Below are 19,667 nucleotides of genomic sequence, written 5' to 3'. Positions count from 1 at the left end.
GCTGCAGCCTGGGTAAGTCTGGCTGGCGCAACAATGCCCTCTAGAGGACAGACCAGGCCCAGGCAACACCTCAGATTCAGGACCACAAGCTCGTCCTTCTTCCCACCCAGCAATGGCCAGAGACAGGAAGAGGCCCAGCTGATGTGTCTATCGGAACGACTTTATTTCAGTACACTGGGCCCCACCAGGCAACATGGTTTGTGCGAGGCTGTGCGAGGGACAGGCTTGGGCTAAGAGAAGGGAGGTGAGCTGGTTATGCAGTCCGCGGGGCGCCACACTGCTTTCACACACACCTGCTGCTGCGGCCCACATCTGGCAGGGGCCTTTGGTCATAGGATGGCGTAGGAGAGAATACTGCCTGGAATCTGGGATTAGGGTGGGTCTTGGTGTCACGGGTGAGGGTGCCAGTGAAGACAGGCTGGCCCCGGCTTTGCATGATCTGGGCTGAAGGGCTTTGGACCACTCTGAGAAGCCAGGTCTGGGCCTATCAGCGTCTGGCCCTCTCACTCCCTAACCAATCAGGTCCAAAGTCAAGAATGGCACAAGATCAGCCCAGAGGGGGCTGTCCCACCTCTACCACCTAGTCCTCTGGTCAGCTAGAGTGGCAAAGGCAACTTGGTTAATTGCAGTTTTCTCCAGTCCTAAGGGTACTAGAGCTCAAATACCCTCCTTTGCTTGGGCCTCTGCCAATGAGTGACTGTACCTCCTGTTTCAGAGAATCCAGCCAGCGACCAGCCTGTTCATTCCAGCAAGTAGAACTGGGAGAGAGGGGCTGACGGGAGTGCCTTTGAGTGTAGCCTGCAATCCCAAGTGGTCTTGTGGCTTATGGATACTGTCAGCTCAGCAGCAGGGAGAGGCAGGGCCCTGGATGCTAGGCTAACTGTAGGTCTGTAAACATTAGTGTGAGCAGGGCAGGAGGTGGTGAGCTCCCTCTCTCCAGCCCCTCACCGAACAAACACTTCAATAAGTAAAACTGAAGATGGCATTGCAACAAGGATGGATGAAAAGCAAGTGACAGGACCTGGAGTCAGCAGGCTCCTTAAATTCTCCCGAGACCTAAAAGGGGACTGGCTGGGCGTGCAGCATTAGCTTTGCAGCCAACCAGAAATAGCATGGACTCTTGCCCTCCTCCAATGCCCGGGGTGGTTCCCAGGTGAACTCGAGGACCTCTTGCTCTCTCCTGACCCCAGAGTCTCTGTAACCGCTTCTAGAATGTTTTTCCAGCCTCCCAAACCAAAATGGCAACATAACCAGACAGAACTCAGCCCCAGTCCCAGTTCTCAGCATGTGGTCAGGAGGCATCCTGAACAGAGTGATGAGGAAGGGGAGGCAGCAGCTGCCTGGGCCTCTGGGTGGGGGTGGGGCCGGCCCAGCCTGGGTGGGCAGCAGCAAGGTCTCCTGGGGGATTGGTTTACCTCCCTCTCGTCTCCCTGTGGTAGTAAACGTAGGCCCACACAGCCAGCCAAAGGCCCAGCCAGGGAAGCCCTGTGGCCTCTGCCAGCACATTTCCCTGTCAGGCCAGTTAGTGGTCAACCCCAGGCCTCAGGCCATTGCCACCATGGGTAGTTCATCGTCCTTTCTGGGCCCAGGGATCCCCGGGCCACATACATTCACACCTGTGCACACACTCTCGTACCCACACACACTCTCACACACATAGGCAGTTCCTCGCAAACACTCCGACTCAAGAAAGCGAGTTTTAAAGTGGAGTTAACTTCAGAGAGAGAAGATGATGTCCCAACATTAGAAGGTTTTCCTGTGGATGGATCGCGCACCGTCTTCCTCATATTCCTTCTTGGAGACCCACATCTTCTTAAAGGTGTCCAGGGAGGCAAGGATAGAGCCCCTGGAGTGGAGAGAATCCAAAGGAACAGTGTAAGAGAGAAGTGAGTGAGCATGGAGCCAGCCAGACCCCTGGGGCCAAACCGAATCAGGCTTTTCATTAAAGGGATCGGGTGATGAGGGCTTATCCATGCCTTGCTTCCTGTTCCCCTCTTACTTCTGGAAGTTACTCACCCAATCCATGTGGAATACAGTCTCTCCTGAGGTGCAGATATCTGCAAAGGTGGTGGAAAGAATCTGTGACTCCCATTCTTCCCTTTCCCTTCTAACGCTCCTCTCACCACCCAAGGTAGAGGATGCATTTCACACACCAGGTCTAAGCTCTGCCCTGCCAGACTCTGTGGCCTCTCTGGAGGGCACTGTGGCCAGCCTGACACTCATCTAGAGAAGCAGGTTTCCAGCAGCCCTAAGTATCTACAGCTCCCAGGGGAGCTGGGGCTACCTGGGGGCTGGGGGCAACAGACTCCATGGCAGGAACTCCTTCCTTTAACATCCCTCCTCAGGTAGCCAGCTTCCTCTACTGTCACAAAGAAGTCAGACTGTGTGACAAGGGAGCCACCTGGTAAAGGGGCACAGCAGCAGTAAAAGTCAATCTCCTGTCAATTTTTTCTTTTTTTAAGTGACAGGGTCTTGGTATGTTGCCTAGGCTGGTCTTGAACTCCTGGTCTCAAGTGATCCTCCCACCTTAGCCTCCCAAGGAGCTGTGACTATAGGCGCATGCCACCATACCCAGATAATTTCCTGTCACTTTTAGTTTCCCTGAAAGATCACACCTGGGGCCCTCAACCTAGGGCCCTGCCATATTTGGGTGTTAGATCAGCCTTCTTTTTGAGTGAAGAGGGAGAATGGGAATGGAACCTCCCCCTGGCTGACCTAGATCTCAGGGTCAGTGTGTAAGCTGGGAGACATTTGGTGCTGCCTGTAGAGCCCTGGCAGCCCAAAGACCTTAGGCACAGCCAGAGGGAGGTCCCATGCAGCACTCCAGGCCCACCCAGGCCAACCCCCATCATACTCCTACCCTAATCTTCACGTCTTTTGGAGCCAGTTTCTTCACTTCACTCAGTAGCCTGTCACCAAACCCTGAGCAAGCAGAAAAGGAAAATATCAAGTCAATTCTCTGGGTATCTGGTCCCAGCAGGATCTGGATGCTTCCAGGCATAAGGCCAAAAGAGCAAAGACCAACCTTTGAATAGGGTGGAGCCTCCCGAGAGGACAATGTTGGAGAAAAGTGTGCGCCGCAGGTCCATGTCAGACTTCTGGATGGCAAACACCAGGACCTCATGGATGCCCTCGCTTTCCTCACCAATCAAGTCTGGCCTGAATAGCAGCTCAGGGGCCCGGAATCGGGAAGGACCAATCTGCAGGGTAGAGGGCCAGCTTAAGAGGTTGGGGCTAGGACTGAGTTCCCTTTGGGAGTGGGAATGGAAGAGGCCCCTTTGCATATCTCTTACTAACCCGGTGGCTATGAAGGCTAGGTTCAAGACAGACCCTATGTGTCAAGAGCCTCAAGGAACAAAGATAGGGCTCCTGGGAACAAATAGGGCTCTGGGAAACTAGAGAGGGGAAGCACCTACATTTAATCGTAGACCTGACATTTTCCAAGCAAAAGATCTTTGGTATTAATATGTGGATTTATTCACTCATGGAAATTTCTTCCTATCAGTGAGAGTTCAAGGGAGTGACAACTCACCCTGTACTATACCCAGGAGTGGTTAAGGACAGCACTAAGCATCCCCCTTCCTAATCCCATACCTGACTTGGAGTCCCTTCCCCTCCACATGGCACCTCCTCTGCGTAGGCAGGGCTGCTTGTGCTGCTCAGGAGCTCCACTGCAAATTGGGCTCCAGCCCTCAGGACCATTCTGTTTGGGCCCAAGGCTTCTGTGGGCCTGAGGGGACTGTGGAGGTGGGGAGTCCAGCCACCTACCTCAATGGTGCTGCCGTCGGGCAGGTAGTACTGAGCCTTCTCTGTCTCCAGTGTCTCATCCTTTTGGGGGTTTATGGATAGGTAGCAGGCTCTCTGTGGGACCAAACACAATAGTCAGGTGGGTGGGATATCTGGCCCACACTTAGTCACAGTCCCAGGATAGTAATATGCTGCTATAGAAACCCATCTATCCACAGTGATTGCCCTAATGGTCACAGGAGCTGCTGCCCAGAAGCAGAAACAGGGAGGTCTCTGTTGGCCTTCATTGGGAGGCACTAAGGATATGAACTCTCACCTGCTCTACCTTCCTGGTGGGCAAGATTGGAGACTTGGCTCTCTGGATCCTGGGTCTGAGACTACAGTCTAGTTTTACCCCACACCCAGGCATCTATCTCCTTCTACTACTCGTATGGTTCAATTTACTTAAAAAGAAAAAAAGTAGTATGACTTCTTCAAGGATGTTAAAGAACCTATGTAATTTGTACATAAGGCATAAAACATACTGAGCACTTGTGTACAGCTCCCTTTCCCCCCACAAGATGGCAGCACTTCAGGAAGGTGAATCTGTCACCTCCCTGCCAGGAGGTCTGGCTGGGGAGAACAGGGCCTGACCTGGGACCCCAGGCAGGAGGTCACCGAGGTCCTGGCTGCTCCCCTCCCATTCCCCTTCCCATCCCGAGGCCCACCAGGCATCACTCACTTCTTTTATGGCCTTGACAATCTCAAATTCGGAGGATGAGTGGAAATCATAGCCCTCCTTACGCAGGTAGAGGCGAAGGAAGCGAGAGACGTCCCGGCCAGCAATGTCGATGCGCATGATAGAGTGGGGCATGGCAAAGCCCTCGTAAATGGGCACGGCGTGGGTGACGCCATCCCCAGAGTCCAGCACCACACCTGTGGTCCTGCCTGTGGCATAACTGAAGCAAAGAGGGCAAACCATCACTAAGCCCTCCTTCTCACCCTGGGAAGAAACCCATTTGTTTTTAGAGTTCAATGTCAGCTAAACTAAAGCTTGGACCTGCCTTTCTCCAGGGGCCTTAGAACGGAATGAGCACTAAGGAAACCCGAGTGTGGAAGCAAGCCTTGGAACACTGAATGAAAGCAGCTGAGCTCCTCCAAGCTCCCACCCCACATGCAGAGCAGGCCTTGCAGTCTGAAATGGCCTGGCCTTCAGCTGCCTCACAGACCCAGCCTCGGGGGCAGCTCAACTCCCTGGATGAGGAAAAAAACTCAAATGCCTACAAGGGTCAGGCAGGAAAAGTAAGTGAATACAGGAAAATAAGAATATTTTTTACTTCCATAAAAAATGTTTTTTCCCCACATGGCCTTCTAGGTCTGTCCTTAGTTTTCTCTCTTTTGGATACAGATATTAAATAGCAACTGACACTCAGCCTTCGTGTTGGGTGGGCAATAGAGAATGGGGCGAAGTATGGTAAAGAAGCCAGGCTTGCAAAGCGTATCTATGATGGCAGCCATTATTCCACTGGAGCTGATTTTTGCCCTATAGAAATGCAGACTTAGTATTACCAGGTCTTCTCTTTTTTTCAGAGAAGCCAGAAATTTGGATTTTGATATGACATCTCCCAATTTTCAAATGCTGGCTTTTAATTTTTGTAATGGGGCCAAACAAATCCCACTGTAGTCACCACTGTACAACCTCTGCAGTAGACCTGAGCCTAACCCTGGTGAGAGATGGGGTAGGAATATGACAGAAACGATAGGGCATGAGAACAGGGACTGATCCGGGGGATACTTGCTCCAGGCATTTGGATCAAGACTGTATCACCAGCCTGGCAGAGCACCTGCCATACGATAAGCACTGAATACATACATGAACACATTACAGGGACCTTCAGGAAGAGCTGTGGCAGCATGTGGCCTTCTCAGCAGGCCTAGCTGAAAGTCCTGGCCACCAAACCAACTGAGAGTACTGACACTGGGGTATAGTCAATACCAGTAACATCTCCTCTTTTGATTTCAACTAAGAAGCCTTAATGCTCAGTTTCAGCAAAAGTCGTCTCCCTTTCCCATGGTCTTTAAAACTTCCCTATCGGGGGTGTGTGTGTGTGTCAAGTTATTCCAAACCACCCCAGAGGAGAGCCTGCCTCAACTGTGCCAAAGGACTGCTTTTCCACCCAAGGGCCGAGGCTAGCCAGCTGCTACTCACAGGCTAAGCACAGCTTGCATGGAGATGAAAAGAGCTGGCACATTGAAGGTCTCGAAGAAAACTTCAGCAGCTCGTTCCCGGTTTTTCCGTGGGTTTAAGGGCGCCTCAGTTAGGAGCACAGGATGCTGGTGAAAGGAGCCCAGCAGGCAATCAGGGCGAGGACACATTTCCACCCTCATTAGTACTAGAGGAGAAGCCCCTGCCTTGATGGTTTGAGAGCCCAGGGACCTTTGTCACCTTCCCTCCAAAAAAAGGCAAGTTGGGCCTGTCACCTAGCCCTGCCCAAGTAGGTTTCTCAGTTTTCCAAATTCAAGCCCCCTTTAAAGTCTCATTCTGCCCTTGCCTCCACCCTTCTCCCCTCCTTGTCCTCCAAGATTTGTATACAGGCCCCTGTGTCTACTGTATATCTCCATCTGTCAAGAAGATTTTGTTAAACTCTAAATGCTGAATTATTATGATAAAAAATCATTTAAAAAATTCTCAAAATAGAAAATTAAATTTCAATATTGAATATGCTTTTAAAAAACCAAAACCATCCCTCCCCTGGAAACTGATACATGTAGCCTGCACTTTCCTTTGCACTTCTGAATTGAGAGTTACTTCCTTTGATGTTAATGAGCATGATAGGCTCTGAATTACGATGTGGATTTGAATCCCAGCTCTACTATTTTATTGACTGGGTAATCCGGGAAATACTACTTGGCTTTCCTGAGCTTCTGTTTGCTTATTTGTGAAATGAGATAATGCTACTTATATCTCATAGGAATAGCATTCAACTCAAATGTATGAAAAGCACATGGCCTGGTACCTGGCACAGAGTAAGACTCCAACACCCTTGGTAGTTAATCGTCATCTCTGGGGCAGGGGTTCTGCCCAGTTTTGCATACCCCACAGGGGTGCCCTATACACACGACCCTTACCTCCTCTGAGAAAGTCTGGAGCTGGTCCTTAGAATAGACATATTGCCAGATGCGTTCCATGTCATTCCAGTCCTTGACGATGCCATGCTCCATGGGGTAGCGGATTGAGAGTAGCCCTCGGTGCTCCTGGGGAAAAAGAACAGGACTTGAAGTCCAGGACCCTCCTCTCCCAGGACTGAGCTGTGCAAGTGATTAGCCTCAGCTTCCTGAGTTCCCACTCCACTGTCCTCACCCATGGCTAAAGGTGGGTGCCTATTCTCCAAGTCTCTAGACTGTATACTGCAAACTGCCCTTGCTTTCTAAACAGCTAGCAAAGCAGAGGGGTCTGCAGCTCTATGGGCCCTCAGGTGCTTCTAGGGCAAGTGACAGGAGGGACTTTCCTCATTACCTGATTCCAGAACCCAATCTCCTGCTCCCACCTCTGGGTCTCAGCACTTGAAGCCAAAGTTGGCAACAATGATTCTGTTGTTCTGCCACTAGAGGCCCTCGCTCCGCCAAAACTGTGTTAATTAACTCATCCCTAGGGTATGCCAGCCAGGCTCTCCCTCTTGAATCCCTTTTGCCAAAAAAGTAACCAAGCCAGGCAATTTGATCATTGGCAAGGCAGTGACAGAATACAGAAGATAAGGTAATAGCCCTGTTTTCAAGACTGGTCTCAGTGTTTCCCAAAGTGGGGGTTCCAGATATTTCTTCTTCAAGATCAGATTCCCTTGCTTTGAATAGAAAGAAAAAAAAAGAAATAATAATTAAGCAAATTTATAATATTAAGAAAAAAAATAATTAAGCAAATTTATAATATTAAAAAAAAAAGATCAGAAGCTGCTCCTGGGAGAAATAAAATGCCTACGGCTAGGATGAGAGAACCAAAAGGGAAATTTTAAGAGAAAATTTCTCCTTTTACTCATGGCTATGTCCAAGTGCTGGGACATTTCCCATGTGGTGAATAAGGAAGGTCCTCTGGTGGCTTGAGGCTTGTTCTGTAGTCCTGGGAATTACCTCAGCTTTGGGGCCAATGAAGATATCACCTTCGAGGGCTCCTGCCATGACACGAACATGCTTGGGTCTGCCCACACTAGAAAGAAGAGCAGAGAGGACCATCATTTTTCATTTCAAGACAGAACGCAGGAAGAATGTATAGATGCATATACACACTCAAATTCTACTGTGATTATCTTTGAGGAGGAGTGAGGTTACAGTTGATTTTGACTTTCTTCTTTATACTTTTCTGTATTTTCCACCATTTCTACAATGAACATGTATTATTTAAGTTATTTATATATTCATATTTTTATATTTATATTACTTTATAAATAATTAAAAGAAATTTTAGACGAGTTAGGACTTTTAGTTCTTCTCTTTCCCCAGTGTATAGGCAGACCAAGAGAGATAAGGAATAACAATTTCTAAATATGAATGGTTAACTCAAAACATTTTAGTCTCCTTAGGACCTCTATTAAGTAAAACTGTGATGCTGTACATTGGACAGGTAGTCTTGTCCTTTTTTTCCCCCTTGAAGCCCCTTCCCTAGGCCTCTGTGCCCTTCTGTCTGCAGTATGGTTTCATGTTAACCCCAGCCTGGGTGACAGGAGAAGTTTAAAAAGAGGGCTCCATGAAGAGGCAATCATCCAAAGCCTGGAGTCGCCAGTGATAACATTTTTGGTATCAGATGAAGTCAGATTTAAAAAAAGAGGCCTCTTGCCTGTGCCTCTCGAACATGTAGATAACTATTTTCTTTGCTTACTTCAAACCCAGCTCCTGCCCCTTGCTTGTTGTTTCGAGTACCAAGGCTGACCTGAATGAGAATTCCTCTTCCAAAAAGAGGGGGGCTAAAACAGCCCTAAAACAGTTGCCTTGGTTTTTGTTGTTGTTCTTGAGACAGAATCTCACTCTGTTGCCCTGGGTAGAGTGCTTTGACATCATTGTAGCTCATTGCAACCTCCAACTCCTGGGCTCTAAGCGATCCTTCTGCCTCAGCCTCCCGGGTAGCTGGGACCACAGGTGCACACTGCAGTGCCTGGCTGGGTTTTTTTTTTTTTTTTTTTTTTTATTTATTTTTTTCTTTTTGGTAGAGACAGGGTCTCATTCTTATTCAGGCTGGTCTCGAACTCCTGACCTCAAGCAATGCTTCTGCCTTGGCCTCTCAGAGTGCCAGGATTATAGGTGTGAGCCATCATACCTGGCCACGGCCCTAAAACAAAGCTGGGAGCCAAACTTCTGCCTAAGCTACAGAATGACTTACTAGTTAGGAAAGCAGTATTTGGGGATCTGATCACCAGCAAAGCCAGCTTTAATCACACCGGATCCCTGAGGAGAGAGAAAGAGAAGTCAGAACTATCACAAAAACAAGAGAAGTATTACATGATTCCATTTTTCTTTAAAGAGAGAGAGGGAGACCTTATATTTGTATATGATATATACATTTGTGTGAGCCTGGAAGAGGTGAATGTGCACAGAAGGGAGAGAGGTGGGATGGGGATGGTGATGAGGAGGACTCTCACTGTATACTCAATGCATTGATTTTTCTGTAGTCTTTGACTTCTCTACATTGAACATGTTTTATACTTTGGGAATTGAAAATAATATTAATAAAAGCAGGAGGATCACTTGAGTCCAGGAGTTCGAGGCTGCAGTGAGCTATGATCACCCTATTGCACTCCAGCCAGGGTGATAGAACAAGTCCCTGTTTCTAAAACAAACAAACAAACAAATAAATAAAGATATTAATAAAGGAATAAAGGGAAGAAAAAGACAAAAAAACTGGGGAGAGAAGAGGAAAACACCTAGAAGCATCAAAGTTGCCAAGTTCAGGAATATAATTAGGGTGGGAAAAGCTTGTGATTCTTTCTGTTACACCACCATGGGATGCTTTTAACCTATTTTCCCAGCCCAGGCCCACTCTCTTACTGCCTCCCATGACAGATGCCACCATGAGCATGGTCATGCTTAAAGTTGACTCCAATGGACATACACTGTCTGGTTCTTATTGCAGGGGCAGAGTACTGTGCTTTGTTTTACTCCCTGAACTACTGAAGTTAAAGAGTAGGGAAGCCCTAGATCCTGCAGCTCCAACACTTGGTATGTTGGGTGAGGTGTCCAGAAAAGAATCTGAGTTCTCCCCACAGCATCTCTGGGACCACCTGGGGCCCAACAAATGTAAACATTGACTCTAGATACAGATACCAACCCTGTGCAGGACAGATGTCATGGCTCGATATTGTTTGCAGATACACCCTGTTCTCTTCCTTCTTAACCCTTTTACCGTAACATGACTTGCAGCTGGACGTGTGAGTGGGGCAAGGCTTTTCTTGCCACTGGTTGACCACTTCTCCTGGGGCAGAGTGTGATATTTCTAGAACCCACACAGCAAGCAGTAAACACATCAGGGGATGCTAAGTAGTCAAGGCTATCTTTGCACCAAAGGCTTTGTAGCAACACCCCTGGTTCCCTCCCTGTCTTTCTATTCCTGTGCTCTTCTACCGGAGGAGGGGAGTGAGACTGGCCATCCTGGTGCTCGCCTCTGGCAAGACAGAGGTTCAGGGCAGGAAGTGAGAAGTGGTTGAGTGACAGGAAAAATGGTGCGTGGGGAGAGGATGACAAGCCAGTTCTCTAAGGGAGTAGGAGACAGTGTGCAAACTCATTGGTCCGGGTCTGGGCAGTATAGCAAGAAGCCTGGAAAAGGTGTAGATATCAAATGAGCTGAAGCCTGGGAAGGAGGGGGAACCATCCCACTGCAAACCCACAGGCTCTGAGACCGAGGCGCAGATGGGCAGAAAGGGCCCTATACAAGAGAACTCCTAGAACCTGTCAGCTCAAGCTTCCAATCATTGCTCACTGCCTTCATCTGTGTGTGGTGACACTGACAGACTCCTTGGGTCTCCTAGAAGAGGTTGAAAACAAGAGAAGATAAGACCTGTACTTCAGACCCTGGATATATATATATTATTTTTTTTGAAACAGAGTATCGCTTTGTTGCCCAGGTTAGAGTGAGTGCCGTGATGTCAGCCTAGCTCGCAGCAACCTTAAACTCCTGGGCTCAAGCAATCCTCCTGCCTCAGCCTCCCAAGTAGCTGGGACTACAGGCATGTGCCATCATGCCCAGCTAATTTTTTCTATATATATTAGTTGGCCAATTAATTTCTTTCTATTTATAGTAGAGACGGGGTCTAGCTCTTGCTCAGGCTGGTTTCGAACTCCTGACCTTGAGCAATCCACCCGCCTTGGCCTCCCAGAGTGCTAGGATTACAGGCATGAGCCACAGTGCCCAGCAGAGACCCTGGATACTTTCAAGAGATGATTTTCCTAGATGTCTGATTTTTAGTTTACTAGGAAAAGGACTAGCATCTGCGTAACAAGGTAAATTACAATGTTAGATTCACTTTTTTCCTCTCTGTCCTTCCCAGCAAACGTATAACAGTCCCAGTTCAAATAGCACCACCATCCCCCTGAAGAATAATCTCCAGTTGGAATTAATTATCCTCTTTCTATTATCTCACACCAAATCACCATTACCTATATTATAAGGTAGCATGCATTTCATTCTGCTTTCTATTAGAATTAATGATTGTCATTTTTGTCTCTTTACAATCTGAGTTTCTTGCGGCCAGAGTCTATGTATGGGTGGTATCTGGCATTTGCTAGGTACTCAATAGATGCTGGCTGACTAAAATTAAAATCAAGTGCAAATGACTAAAGTATGGAACCTGAATGAGCAGCTGCAATGCTGGAGGCCGCAGGCACAGGCGGTGCAGGAAAGGTAAAATCAGCAGCATTGGGAATGATGCACAAGGTGGAACAAGACCCAGCTTGTCCATGTAGCCCCTGAGCAGGCCTGCCAGGCCAGTACTTGGGCGAAGAATCAGTAGGGTTCTGCTCTAGTCATACCAGGAGAGCATATAGAAAGATCAAGTCCATTTCTTTAACACTATTTACAACTAGGAACTGTGTACCTGGCAGATAAGCTCTTTGTTATTCACTCTGGCAAAGCCAAGTAAACAAATGCTTTGTAGAGGCTTCTTGGAAAATTAATCTCATGAAACATTTGATTTATGAGGACTCAAGTCTGCTGCCAGCTATCACTGACCATTCTCCTTCTGATGCAGGCAAATAAACAGCATATCCCTCAACAAGGTTCTCCAGTACCTACTGGCTATAGGCCTTGTGGCTTGGGCAAAACTTATTCTAAGCACTTCTGATTATTCTTGACAGGCTGGGAAGAAGACAGGATGTCTCCCCCATTATACAGGCAGAAAAAGGACGCTGAGAGATCTGGAGCCACAGATTCAAGTTGGTGGCCCAAAAGACATATTTTGCTCAAAGGCATATTTTGTTTGGCCCACAAAGAACTTTTGAAAAAACAACCTTCTTGAGATAAGATTCATCTGCCATGCAATTTACCCATTTAAAGTGTATAATCCGGGTGGGCGAGGTGGCTCATGCCTGTAATCCTAGCTCTCTGGGAGGCCGGCGGGTGGATTGCTCAAGGTCAGGAGTTCAAAACCAGCCTGAGCAAGAGCGAGACCCTGTCTCTACTATAAATAGAAAGAAATTAATTGGCCAACTAACATATCCAGAAAAAAAATTGGCCAGGCATGGTGGCGCATGCCTGTAGTCCCAGCTACTCGGGAGGCTGAGGCAGGAGGATTGCTTGAGCCCAGGAGATTGAGGTTGCTGTGAGCTAGGCTGACACCAGGGCACTCACTCTAGCCTGGGCAACAAAGCGAGACTCTGTCTCAAAAAAAAAGGATAAACTGTATAATCCAATGGTTTAGGTATATTCAGGGTTGTGTAACAATTACCATAACCTGATCTGAGAACTTTTTCATCACTCAGAAATAAACCCTGTACCCATCAGCAGTGACTCCTTATTCCTTCCTCCTCCCAACTCTTCTGGCTGTAGCCAACCACTAATGTACTTTCTGTCTCTGTAGACCACAAAGTACTCTTACACTGCTAACAGCTAAAAACTGAAGATTGTATGTGAAATTTAATATTTCTTATTTCTCTTGAAAAATCAGAAGATATGGCAGCACTGGGCCTGTATTCCTGCATGGGGACAACTGGATGGAAATGAGCTGGCCCTTTGGTCAGGCATGCTCAATTCAATGTACCTTCCGAATTTGCCACCCCAAAAGAAATCTCGTAGGCTATCTTCTCCCTCCTCTTTTAAATGTATTTCTATTCCTGCTCCGCCTCTGAAGGCATTCTCAGGAATTAATTAATGATGTTTCCCCTTCCGCGTGATAACTGGTTTCTTTATTACCTTTGGAGCACTTAACTTGGTGTGAAGCACATCCTTGGTTCACAAAATATCTAATTGAACAGTGAAAATATCTTTATAAATCAGTTCCTCTTCATCCTTTCTGCCAAACTAGGGATGGACTCTTTTTTAAATTTTTTGAGACAGGGTCTTGCTCTGTCACCCGGGTAGTATACAGTGTGATCATAGGTCACTGCAACCTCAAACTCCTGGACTCAAGCAACCTTCCTGCCTCAGCCTCTCAAGTAGCTGGGACTACAGGTGCAGTCCACCATGCCCAGCTAATTTTTTCTATTTTTAGTAGAGATGGGGTCTCACTGTTGCTCAGGCTGGTCTTGAACTCCTGAGCTCAAGTGATCCTCCCATCTTAGCCTCCCAACATGCTGGGATTACAGGCTTGAGCCACTGCAACTGGCCGAGGGATGGATTCTTTTTTTTTTTTTTTTTTTTTTTTTTGAGACAGAGTCTCGCTTTGTTGCCCAGGCTAGAGTGAGTGCCGTGGCGTCAGCCTAGCTCACAGCAACCTCAATCTCCTGGGCTCGAGTGATCCTTCTGCCTCAGCCTCCCGAGTAGCTGGGACTACAGGCATTCGCCACCATGCCCGGCTAATTTTTTATATATATATCAGTTGGCCAATTAATTTCTTTCTATTTATAGTAGAGACGGGGTCTCGCTCAGGCTGGTTTTGAACTCCTGACCTTGAGCAATCCGCCCGCCTCGGCCTCCCAAGAGCTAGGATTACAGGCGTGAGCCACAGCGCCCGGCCTGGGATGGATTCTTGCTGAAGTTGTACAATCAACAGCCTGAATGTCACACTGCAAATGACAGTGTTAGATAAGTAGAGTGACTTCATTTCCTCCATTAATTCTAGTGTCCCTAAAACAGACAAATCAGCTTCAGCAGAATCTTTTTTTTTTTTTAATTTTTTTTTTTTTTATATTTTTTAGAGACAGAGTCTTGCTTTGTTGCCCAGGCTGGAGTGAGTGCCGTGGCATCAGCCTAGCTCACAGCAACCTCAAACTCCTGGCTCAAGCAATCCAAATGTTTTGATTTTCTTTTTTTTTTTTTTTTTTTTTGAGACAGAGTCTCGCTTTGTTGCCCAGGCTAGAGTGAGTGCCGTGGCATCAGCCTAGCTCACAGCAACCTCAAACTCCTGGGCTCAAGGGATCCTCCTGCCTCAGCCTCCCAAGTAGCTGGGACTACAGGCATGTGCCACCATGCCCGGCTAATTTTTTGTATATATTAGTTGGCCAATTAATTTCTTTCTATTTATAGTAGAGACGGGGTCTCGCTCTTGCTCAGGCTGGTTTCGAACTCCTGACCTCGAGCAATCCGCCCGCCTCGGCCTCCCAGAGAGCTAGGATTACAGGCGTGAGCCACCGCGCCCGGCCTTTCAGCAGAATCTTAAGAGCTAATGACAAATTGCCATTCTAACCATTTGGAAGTGTACAGTTCAGTAGCATTAAGTCTATTCACATTTTTTTTTTTTTTGAGAGACACAGTCTCACTTTGTTGCCCAGGCTAGAGTGAGTGCCCTGGCGTCAGCCTAGCTCACAGCAACCTTAAACTCCTGGGCTCAAGCAATCCTTCTGCCTCAGCCTCCCGAGTAGTAGCTGGGACTATAGACATGTGCCACCATGCTCAACTAATTTTTTCTATATATATTAGTTGGCCAATTAATTTCTTTCTATTTATAGTAGAGACGGGGTCTTGCTCTTGCTCAGGCTGGTTTCGAACTCCTGACCTTGAACCATCCTCCCGTGTCGGCCTCCCAGAGTGCTAGGATTACAGGCATGAGCCACCACGCCCTACCCCATTCACATACAGCCATCACCATTATCCATCTCCAGAACAGAAAGAAATGAGGGGATTGTGGAGAAAACTTCAATTATATATGTAATATTTAGTTCCTAAAAAACTCCTCAAAACACAAAACTGAGCAGGATGGTGGCCATGGAAGTAAGAATCCACTAAGAAGCATAAAACAACTCCCTCTGCCAATAAAAAAACAAAGAAAACACACACACACACACACACACACACACCTGAAGCAAATATGGCAAAATATCAATATTTATTAAATCTAGGTACTACATGGGTGCTTGTTACACACTGTACTGAATTTTTCTGTATGTTTAAAATATCTCATTTTTTTAAAAAAGGGGGCTGAAGTAGCACAACATCAAAAACCAAAACCAAAACTGTGAAATTCTTAGCTTACTGATAAAGTTCTGAAGATCTGATACTGTTCCTGCATTTAGGCCCACAATAGTCATGAAGACAGTTTTAAGATTGACAAGATGCTGATCCATTTTAGGAAAAAACTGAAACCTTTGAGATCTTGACAAAGATTTGAGTTTCAGAAAAAACATAGTATTCTGATTAGAGTGTTGTAGTCCTCAAAATGTGGCCTGCTCACTTGATGCTTTCTGAATAAAAGAAAAACAATGTGGCCTGGGAGCTACTCTTATATTACTATCTGTGATATGTCTTTGGGAAGGAATTACTTATATTTAGTTCTTCAAAATACCCATCACTTTATTATTGTCATTAAAGTGCATGCACACACCCCTATGCCTCCATTTTCCTCATGAAATTCTAATGAATTGGTTTTGTGCCAGAGTAGGATGAAAGGAGTGGTCACAAGTGTCTTATAGACTGGGAAAGGCTGTGAACCAATAATGGTGGTCTACCCTCTTTTTCCATGTGTTCTCTGTCCTCCTTTCTTTTAATTACATTCTCTTTAGCCCATAAATAAAACTGTAGCAATATTGTTAAATCTGCTACTGATTATTCTCATTGTATAAAGTTGGCTCCAATATTTCAAATGAGATTTCCTATCCATCTTTCATCTTGAAAATAAAAACAGGCTGGTGCTCACGCCTGTAATCCTAGCACTCTGGGAGGCCAAGGTGGGCAGATTGCTCGAGGTCAGGAGTTCGAAACCAGCCTGAGCAAGAGCGACCCCGTCTCTACTATAAATAGAAAGAAATTAATTGGCCAACTAATATATATAGAAAAACTTAGCCGGGCATGGTGGCGCATGCCTATAGTCCCAGCTACTCAGGAGGCTGAGGCAGAAGGATTGCTTGAGCCCAGGAGTTTGAGGTTGCTGTGAGCTAGGCTGACGCCACAGCACTCGCTCTAGCCTGGGCAACAAAGTGAGACTGTCTCAAAAAAAAAAACAAAACCAAAAAGACAAAACCTTCTAAATATCAAACAGCAAGAAAACCCTGAGACCCCAAATCTAAAAATGTGGCAGATATTCAGCAAATCCTAATGGGAAAATGACTTAAGTTTCTCCTACTTCACCTTTTGGCATAATAAAGAAAATGTCTTCCTAGAGAAACGACAGGTCATTTTTTTTTTTTTTTGAGGCACAGTCTCACTCTGTTGCCCAGGCTAGAGTGCCATGGCATCAGCCTAGCTCACAGCAACCTCAAACTCCTGGGCTCAAGGAATCCTTCTGCCTCAGCCTCCTGAGTAGCTGGTACTACAGGCATGCACCACCATGCCCGGCTAATTTTTTCTATATATATTTTTAGTTCACCAATTAATTTCTTTCTATTTTTAGTAGAGACTGGGTCTCGCTCTTGCTCAGGCTGGTTTTGAACTCCTGACCTTGAGCAATCTGCCCGCCTCAGCCTCCCAGAGTGCTAGGATTACAGGCATGGGCCACCGTGCCTGACCGAATTTTTTAAATTTTAAAACTGAAAATGTACCACTGCTTTAATGCATTTCAAATATACTATTAGGAAAGCGAAAGTAAAAACTGAGAAGCATTAGCTTAAATGACATTACAATTTAAGAAAAGGAGCTGGTGGGATAGACAGATTATTCCTTCTGCATTGCTGATGAAAAGAGGAAATTGATACTTTTTACACATTTTTTTTTCTTTTTACAACTAAGAAAAAGGCACAAGCAGCACACAGAGCCTGGGTAAAGATAGAAATGTACTGGTCCCTGAAAATCAACATCAAGAACAAGGAGTTCTACTCAATTCTCTTCAGTGAGTAATAAGGGGAAACTCCTCATGGTTTCTTTACTTAGGGACATCTTTGTTACAGTAATAGATAGATTCAGTTATTCATCCATTCACCCATCAATCCAATGAAAAAAATTTATTGAGCACACAATGGTACAAGGTCCTAGATACTGTGCCTGTGGAGGGAGGTGGGTAATAAAATAAAATAATACCATCTTCTTCTTCTTCTTCTTCTTCTTCTTTTTTTTTTTTTGAGACAGAGTCTCGCTTTGTTGCCCTGGGTAGAGTGAGTGCCCTGGCGTCAGCCTAGTTCACAGCAACCTCAAACTCCTAGACTCAAGCAATCCTCCTGCCTCAGCCTCCCAAGTAGCTGGGACTACAGGCATGTGCCACCATGCCCGGCTAATTTTTTTTCTATATATATTAGTTGGCCAATTAATTTCTTTCTATTTATAGTAGAGAGGGGATCTCGCTCTTGCTCAGGCTGGTTTTGAACTCCTGACCTGGAGCAATCCTCCTGCCTTGGCCTCCCAGAGTGCTAGGATTACAGGCGTGATTTACCATCTTCTTTTCCTACAAGGATTTCACAGTCTAGTGAGGGAGACAGGAAGGAAGGAAGGAAGGAAGGAAGGAAGGAAGGAAGGAAGGAGGGAGGGAGGGAGGGAGGGAGGGAGGGAGGGAGGGAGGAAGGAAGGAAGGAAGGAAGGAAGGAAGGAAGGAAGGAAGGAAGGAAGGAAGGAAGGAAGGAAGGGAAAGAAAGAAAGAATCCTCTTAAAATGAGATGTTTCTATTCTATATCAATTCTAGAAAAAAAATGAGTTGTTTCATTGAGCTCAATCTTGCCCTTTTCAAGGAAGAAGCCATACCCCTGGTAAGAAGGAAAGCTAACAACAGAAAGAAACACCTATTCTTGGAAAAAGTGAGGAACTTGGAACTGTATCTCAACCTGAGTATGGGCTCCTCAACACCTAAGCTGGGTGGTTTGAATACTGTTATTTAACCTCTCCTGTATACACTAGGGGTGGTAATTCCTATCTACCTAACAGAGTTGAAGCTTAACTAGAAAGGACATTGTATTATGTTCAACGTCCTCTTAAGAGCTGGACCAATAGATTCTGACAGTCAGCTTAGGAGGAATCGGTAGTCTTGCCTCAATGGAGGGACCTAGAAGGGGCACAGAAAGGTATCAACCAATCCCAGTGGTACCAAACCTTTGGATTGGAGACAGAAATGCAGTCGTTTTATAATGGTCCCCTTCCCCCCAAAATAAGAGCAGTATTTAGATTCTATTTCTCACTATTGATGCTTTCGTGAGGGTGCTGGCAAAAGGAATGACTGACAAAGCACACTGGATTTAGGGCACCTCTACTGTGTGACCTTGGGCTCACTTTACCTCTTCGCGCTTCAGTTTTCTCATCTGTAATATGAGGATCAAACTTCCTTCTTAACTATCCACCCAGTTTTTGTCAGGATCCAAGTCGAATGTATGTGAAAGCGCCCTGGAAGCGCTAGAGCGCCTGGCAAATATTATGTTTGGTAACATAATAATTCCCGGTAACAACTAAGTGTTCCGAAGAGGAAAGCACCTCCCTGCTTGCTTTGTCACTGTCCTTTCTCCTCGGCCTTTATTAACTTTGTAATTTATAATCGGAGAAACAGCTGAAATCCTATGGCTGTCTCTGGCACTAGATTCTCGGGCCGCACCCAGACACACAATACCAAATCGCCACGCCGGCTCGGATGCAAGGAAACAGCCCTTCTCCACTCGCGGGCGGGCCCTCACCTTCAGGCCCCACCACTGCGAGTCCCTGAAGCCAATCCCCACAATCTCCGTGCACCGCACCGCCCCTTAGAGAGGGGGAAACACTATGGCGACCTGGAAGAACGGCAGGGGCACGAGCCAATCACTGCAGACCGCTGCCCTCATCCGGCAAGGCCCAGAGGCGGGGTCGGCAGCAAAGATGGGCAGCCAGAGAAGCCAATAGAGTGATCGGAAACTGGGGGGAGGGCGGGCAACAGGCTCTCACAGAGCGGTTAGGGCCCCTCGAGCCAAGGGCCCAAGGACCCGCTCGGACTACAGCTCTTCCCTTTATCCACCCCAAAGTTCTCCATCTCACGGTTGCTGGCCAATCGCTCTACCTGCTGACTACGGGGAGGAGGGCGGGAGACGGAGGCGGTGGCGGCTGAACCCGCCTGACAGGCCGGGCCAGTGACAAAGAGCCAGTGGCCCAGGCTGAAACCTGGGAAGCGATCCTTTCAAGGAAGAGAGCCCAAGTCCCTTTAGATATAGAAAAGAGGCAACTCACGTTGTCGATCACGACAGGCTGGTTGGCGATCACATCGTAGGACTCCATGGCAGGGGAATCTCTCCTTCCGAGGAAGGAACTGCCAGCCGGGTCCGCAGCTAGCGCCACTGACACGCATGCGCAGTCTAGCCGCCGGCTCAGGGCAGCCAGGGAGCGGCTCAACCTCGACACTGAAGAACTACAAGCCCCATAATGCTTTGCACCCGGGTTAGCGAACCGGCGTGCTGCAGAACCCCGCCTAATTTGAGACTGGGCGGCATAGCAT

General features: G+C 47.0%; 1 protein-coding gene across 1 annotated transcript; it reads right to left on the bottom strand.

Moving 5' to 3' along the window:
* Positions 1 to 139: 139 nt before the first annotated feature.
* On the bottom strand, positions 140 to 19,547 carry ACTR1A (actin related protein 1A). The gene is made up of 11 exons (XM_012769986.2): positions 19,403 to 19,547; positions 9,095 to 9,159; positions 7,852 to 7,927; positions 6,856 to 6,981; positions 5,936 to 6,060; positions 4,469 to 4,685; positions 3,769 to 3,861; positions 3,026 to 3,200; positions 2,861 to 2,922; positions 2,017 to 2,057; positions 140 to 1,846 (listed from the first exon to the last, which is right to left on the bottom strand). Exons 1-11 carry the CDS (start codon positions 19,448 to 19,450, stop codon positions 1,744 to 1,746), a joined length of 1,131 nt encoding a protein of 376 aa, XP_012625440.1. The 5' UTR covers positions 19,451 to 19,547; the 3' UTR covers positions 140 to 1,743.
* Between the last annotated feature and the right edge of the window lie 120 nt (positions 19,548 to 19,667).

This window comes from Microcebus murinus, chromosome 14, assembly GCF_040939455.1.
Source record: "Microcebus murinus isolate Inina chromosome 14, M.murinus_Inina_mat1.0, whole genome shotgun sequence".
NCBI lineage: Eukaryota > Metazoa > Chordata > Mammalia > Primates > Cheirogaleidae > Microcebus > Microcebus murinus.
This window is presented reverse-complemented; position numbering and strand designations above follow the sequence as displayed.

What these genes read in the sequence shown, in the direction of transcription:
- ACTR1A (XM_012769986.2), bottom strand. Translation starts at nt 19,450, where the DNA reads ATGGAGTCCTACGATGTGATCGCCAACCAGCCTGTCGTGATCGACAAC. An exon ending in AAATACTGCTTTCCTAACTA is followed by an intron (nt 7,928 to 9,094) that starts GTAAGTCATTCT and finishes TCTTCTTTCTAG; the next exon opens with TGTGGGCAGACCCAAGCATG. An exon ending in AGGCTCCACCCTATTCAAAG is followed by an intron (nt 2,923 to 3,025) that starts GTTGGTCTTTGC and finishes CTGCTTGCTCAG; the next exon opens with GGTTTGGTGACAGGCTACTG.